The sequence below is a fragment of the Clarias gariepinus genome, chromosome 11 (genome assembly GCF_024256425.1).
Source record: "Clarias gariepinus isolate MV-2021 ecotype Netherlands chromosome 11, CGAR_prim_01v2, whole genome shotgun sequence".
NCBI lineage: Eukaryota > Metazoa > Chordata > Actinopteri > Siluriformes > Clariidae > Clarias > Clarias gariepinus.
The window spans coordinates 7,659,867-7,666,297 of NC_071110.1; the positions used below are offsets into that span (position 1 = coordinate 7,659,867).

At 41.6% G+C, this 6,431-nt stretch overlaps 1 protein-coding gene across 1 annotated transcript; it reads right to left on the reverse strand.

Annotated features, from left to right (window-relative positions):
- Positions 1 to 5,266: 5,266 nt before the first annotated feature.
- LOC128533450 (olfactory receptor 9Q2-like) lies at positions 5,267 to 6,208 on the reverse strand. The gene has a single exon (XM_053507721.1). It carries the CDS (start codon positions 6,206 to 6,208, stop codon positions 5,267 to 5,269), a length of 942 nt encoding a protein of 313 aa, XP_053363696.1.
- Between the last annotated feature and the right edge of the window lie 223 nt (positions 6,209 to 6,431).

Here is a 6,431-nt window from a genome sequence, read left to right on the forward strand (position 1 = left end):
TGTGTGTATCAAACACGCCAAATTTTTGGCATATATAACCTCGGGTGGGTGACGTCATCTGATGAGACGCACCGGCAGGTTATAAATAGGAGTGAGTTTGGAAACATTCCTCAGATTGATTGTCTGAACGAACGTCCGGTCACGTAGACAGTGCGGCATTAAGATGCAGCATCTCGTTCCCGCCTTTTCAGGGAACAGGGTTACAGCAAAGTAACCCGAGACGTTCCCTTTCAAAGGCTACACTCAATGCTGCTTTGACATACGCCACTGGCTGATGCGGTGGACGTAAATCTGAAGAGCATATACTGGACACAGTAAGTTAAGTTTCTCCTGCTCCGAAGCTGTAAAGGCGGAGGACAGAAGGCTTAAAAAACAATAGGGTGCATGTTGGGTTTATGGAACTTTCGGAAGATAGTTCAGTGAGGATGCAGTTACATATGTCCTGAGAGTACTAAGGCACAAGCCAGAGGACCACTTTTTTTTTTTTTTTGCAGAAACTCCAACACTGAAACAATTCAGCAGTGGACTGGGTCTACCTGCTTTGCACACACTTGCTGCAGGGGAATACCTCTTGCTAGTTAATTCCTCAATTCTTGCTGCTGTTTTTTTTTTTAAAGAATGTTTACGTTTACCCACTACCTCAACACCATATTTTATGTTCTGTAACTGTTACGTTTACGTTTACCCACTACCTCAACACCATATTTTATGTTCTGTTATGTCGTGGTTGCGCACTGTCACTTTGTTGTTGCTCTTGTTTGCACATTTGCACGTGCACTTTATGTTGTCTGTAAAAAAAGTTATACTTAGCTAGTTAGTTTTTGTTAATTTATGTTGTAATTTATGTTAGGTCTCTCTGTCCTGTCTCTGCTAGCCAGTTAACTAGGCCTCTTGGTTAGCTAGTTTAGTGTCTCTGTTAATTTATGTTGTAAATTTATGTTGCATGTAGCACCTTGGTCCTGGAGGAACGTTGTTTCGTTTCACTGTGTACTAACTGTATATGGTTGTAATGACAATAAAGCCTACTTGAACTTGAACTTGAACTAGTGCAATAGATGAGGTGATCCCCCTGGTTGAATGAGCCCTGATTCCCAGAGGCGAAGTGAGCCCACGCGCCTCATAGGAGAGGGCAATAGCATCTCTCACGCAGCTTGCGGTTCCAAAACATGTGAAAGCTGCTCTGACTTACGCCACTGGCTAATGCGGTGGACGTAAATCTGAAGAGCACGTACTGGACACAGTGAGTGAAGTCTCTCCTGTCCCGAAGCTGTAAAGGCAGAGGACAGAAGGCTTCAAAAACAATAGAGTGCATGTGGGGAATGGAACTTTCCATGGGAATGGAAGATAGTTCAGTGAGGATGCAAAATGGCCCTGACTAGCCCAGTGGCAATGACTGACAGATCTCTGATCGTCTTAGAGAGGTAACGGCCATTTAGAAAAAAACATCTTGAGGGTCAAAAACCTGAGGCGCTGACTCTAGTGGTTCAACAAGGGGGCACAAGCCTGAGGACAAATTTTCCTGCAGAAACTCCAGCACCGAAACAATTTGGCAGTGGACTGGGTCTACTTGCTTCGTCATGCACCAACTTTAAAATACATTCCATTTGAGGGCATAAGCTCTTCTAGGGGAGGCAGCCCTAGTACTTAAAATAGTCTTAATTATGCTGGCTGGAAGACCAGCTTGACTTAGTTGGTCCCGTTCAGGGACTGCCAAGGCGTCCAGACCCAGGGGCTGGAAGAGTCAAAGAGTAGTAAATGAGACATTTGCTGATCTTGCGAGGCAAAGAGGTCCACCTCTGCTACATGAAATTTTCCCAGAATGTAAATCGCCCTGAGGGACAGGAACCTGGTGCGCTAGCTATTTAGCGGCGCAAGCACAGTCCGCCCTGGCCATTAATATATGAGACTGCCATAGTGTTGTCCACCCGCACTAGGACATGGTAGTCTCAACTGCTGGAGGAAGTGCTTTAGGGCCAGAAATAAAGCCATCATTTCGAGGCAATTGATGTCCCGCATAAAAAGATGGCCTTTCCAGCTTCCTTGGGCTGGACGGTCATCTAAGACCGCACCCCAGCCCATGAGGGAAGCATCTGTCGTTAGCATCTGCGATAACAAGACGAACTTAGAGTGGGACCCAGAGTCAGAAACCGGGGTCTGAACCAAATAGGAAGGGTTCGAAGCACCTTGCGCGTAGCCCTTATTGGGGATTGGCCCTAGAGTGAAATCCCCTGGTTCTTAGCCACAACTGAAATGCTCTTATGTGCAGAAGGCCCAAAGGTGTCACCGTGGATACACCTGCCATGAGAGCTAAGATCTCTAAAAGTGATGGTCACTTTCTGGTCTAGCTTGATTTCCTTGAGGGTGTTGAGAATGGATTTGACAGGAGCGGGAGACAGCTGTGCCCGCTTACGCTCAAATCCCATGTGACACCCAAATATGTTGTCCTCTGAACAGGAAAGAGCATGCTTTCATGGCGTTGGATCTCAATCCTAAGAAACAAAGATTAGCTAGGACGACATGCTGATGTCAAAGCGCTAGCTACTGAGACTGGGCCAGCCAGTCATGTAATTCAAAAACGGATGCTCTGGAGTCATAAGAGCCAGAACTACATCCATGTATTTTGTGTATGTGTGGGTGAGAGAGCTAAACCAAATGGAAGAACCCAATACTGGTAAGCTTCGCCCCTGAAAGCAAGGGGTTAGATGTTCGGCATCCTGAAACATGGCAGGAACAAACCGAAGAACTAACATTTTATTGGAGACTAGTGTTGCCCGAAACACTTCATTCTTTGAAAGGAATTTGAAAGGAATTCTGCGTGCCTCTCCCTAGGCACCTGTGTCCTAGGCACATAAACCTTAGGGCTTCTTTGTAAAGAAGATCTCTCAGACCAGTCTGACCTCTTTTAAGGCGGATTGCGCGACGCATCCCAATCTTACGAGGGGGTGTCCAGCTCAAAAACACTCTCCTTGTGTGTTTCACGCCTCGCAAGAGTCAGACCCGGTCGAGACTGGGTGGCCGACAGCCCCGACTCTTGAGCATGGCGGGGAAAGAATTTCTCAAAGGCTTGTTATATAACTTTGCCTCATTAACCTAGTGCCGGAAGGCGAGATGGGGGCATCAAGGAGGAATGCACAATACTTCTCCTTGATGCTTGAGATTCAACCACAAGTGCCTCTCCGCAGAAACCATCGCAGCCATAAAACGGCAGATAGCACAAGCCGTCTGCTTTGTTACACAAAGAGACAAGTCTGTGGCCTGGCGTGATTACAATACGCCCTACCTTGAAGAGCCCCGCCAGTACTCAAGTCTCTCAGCAGGTCAGCCTGGTAGGCGTGCAAAATCGCCATGGTGTGCAATGGAGCACCAACCTGACCTGCTGACTGAAAAGCTTTTCCCTCCAGGAAAAATAAAAGTCTACACAGCTTGAAAGGAAGTAATAGCTTTTCGGGACGGATGCTGTCCCACGAGAGAGATGGAAGCATCTCTTCTATCTGGGTGTCATCATATAACCCCGTGTTTCCACCTAAACTATATTTAAATAAATAAATAAGTTGATGGCAGGAAAACACGGGATGAATACAGCTTACTCCATGAAAGGGTTAACTTATATGGAGATTGCTAGGAAAAAGGGAAAGAGTGTTGTTGAGGCTCTGCCCCCAGCCACCCCACAGAACCTACCGTCTATGGTTTTTAATTTTAATTTTTTAAATGCTTAGAGGCTATTACCATCTTCGCAGAAGCAAGACGTGATGTTTTATCCTTGCCCATTCACAAGAAGCGCCAGGGCGCGCTTGAGAGCGGACAGAGGAATTTACAGATCCGATGAGAACGCGAAAGAAAGGAGTTTTTAAATCCGTCTCTCACAGCTCTGCCGAATGCATGAGTTTAAGCCCCAGGAATGCGCGGCGGCTCAAAGCTTCTCAAGGAATGAGAGGCGGGCGCGTAGCACTTAACCGAAGCAGTAAAGTGTAGAGATCGCCCTCCGATATGGATTATACACACGGAGGGACATCTCGTTTAAAACTCTGCCATTATCGGTGAGTTAAACACTTATTTTGCTGGTTAGACACAGACACGCACACACAACTAGGTGAAGACAAGAATCTGAGGAATGTTTTCGGTTCACTTCTATTTATAACCTGCAGGTGAGTCTTATCAGATGACGTCACCCGACCGAGGTTTTATAAGCCAAAAATTTGGCGTGTTTGAGACGCGCATGCTTCACAACCGGCAACATGACAAGATGTTTCCCATAGCGTTTTTATCGAGTGTAGCCTTTGAAAGGGGAACCATTGGCTCAGTTGTGATCTTGTGACGCTCGGCGACAAAAAGCAACTAATTATATGCAGTTTAGCATTGATTTCTCTACATTTACTTTTCCACAGAAAAAGAGTTATACTGATTTGTGTTTCCAAATAAAATGACAAAGTATATAAATCATTATTAGATTTGATACCAATAGTATTGATCAGATAATTAAAAAATCTGTGTAAAAAGCGAGGAAGATTATTATAAAAGAAAAAGGGCAGTATCTGTTTTTAAATTGTAGGAATCTTTAAAGGTATGTTTTATTATTGCCCAAGCACTATGACATCTTAGTGTGTAAATGTGTCTTGTCTTATTTGAAATTTTAAAGTTAAAATCCTACCATTTAAATTGCAGAAAATATTACTTACAAATTATATTTTGTAGTACTTTAAAATATTGATAGTAAATGAAAGGATTAAATACAACCAGATTAACTCCCCAAATTGACAATTGGGGAGGTGTTGATAAATTTTAGATTTTGTTCACTGTAGTCAAATTTAACTGTTTGATTACAGGCATCATGGGTATAGCCAATTACAGTATAGAAACATGCCATCACAGTCCACATGTATTTATATTTATTTTAAGATATAATTCAAGAAAGTTTATTAATCTCAGAGGGAAATTGCTTATACTGGGTTACAGTTGTTTACAGTCATTTTCCTGGAGGAAACTAAATTAGACAAAAAAATAACAGTAAATCTGTCATTGCACACTTAAGATAATTCTATATACAGATATCGCAAATGTGAGGGGAAAAGAAAAAGGTATTGTACATGTTATATGGGTAAGTCAGAAATTGTGGGAAGTATTGATAGATTTTAGATTTTGTTCACTGTAATCAAATTTAACTGTTTGATTACAGGCATCATGGGTATAGCCAATTACAGTACAGAAACACAGCATAACAATCCACATGTATTCCTATTTATTTTAAGATAGGATTTATCAGGTGAAGCTACCTTGGCCTTTTTTGAAATTTTGTTATCAAGATTTTCTTAACTTCTTCTGTTTTTAGACTGTAGATTAAAGGGTTGATAACTGGAGGTATCAGGCTATAAAGCATAATGATGGCTATTTGCAAATCAGTGTTAAATATGATACCTGTATTTGCAGCCAAGTAATTAAAACATCTGGGGGAAAAAAAAAGAGAAATTATAATGAGTTGAGAACTACATGTGGAAAAAGTTTTTAGCCGTCCATGTGCAGTTGCTATTTGTAGTACAGCTAAAATAATGAAGGAATAGGAGACAAGAATAATGGCAAGAGATCCCAGTAAAACTACCATGGCATAAACAAAAGCTGGAAAACTATAGAGTGTCCTGTCAATGCATGCAAGTCTGGTAATAGATACATGATCACAGTAGCAGTGTATAACAGTGTTGGCTCCACAGTAAGGGAGGGGGAAAGCCCGAACAACCATCATTATATTGCAACCATGAGCCAAAACCCAGACCACTAGACTGAGAAGTACTATATTCCTATTTGACATAATAGAATTGTAACGAAATGGGTAGCAAACTGCTATATATCGATCTAGTGCCATTAAGGCTAGTGTGTACGAATCAACTGTCCCAAAATAATGCACTAAGTACATCTGAAAAAAACAAGCTACAAAAGAAATAGTCCCATCTTGAAACCAATATCTAGCAATAATTTTCGGTAAAGTGCATGTACTGAACAACACATCAGAGAACATAAGACTCATATAAATAAAATACATAGGTTTATGAAGACTTTTGTTTGTTGCAAACAAAAGAAGAAAAAATCCATTCCCAATTAAAGTACTCAAATACACTGAGAACAGAATTGCAGATACAAGGGCATAGTATTTAGGATGAAGTCCAGGAAAACCCACAATAAAGAAGTCCTTCACAAACGTCATGTTTTCACCTGACATTGTCTGATGTCCTTAAAGAGAAAAGTTTTAAATGTATTGCAGATATAAACCAGTATCATAAAGCATGATGTACAGCTGTTAATGTGAACTTAACTGCTTTGTACATTCAAGTGCTTATACATTTAAAACTACATTTAAGCAGTGTCACAGTATATGTAACTTATTTTTAAATAGAGTGTGAAATAAAAAAACTAAATTAGGCATGCAAAAACTATACCTTTAC

Coding starts and splice junctions, on each gene's coding strand:
- LOC128533450 (XM_053507721.1), bottom strand. CDS start 6,208: ATGTCAGGTGAAAACATGACGTTTGTGAAGGACTTCTTTATTGTGGGT.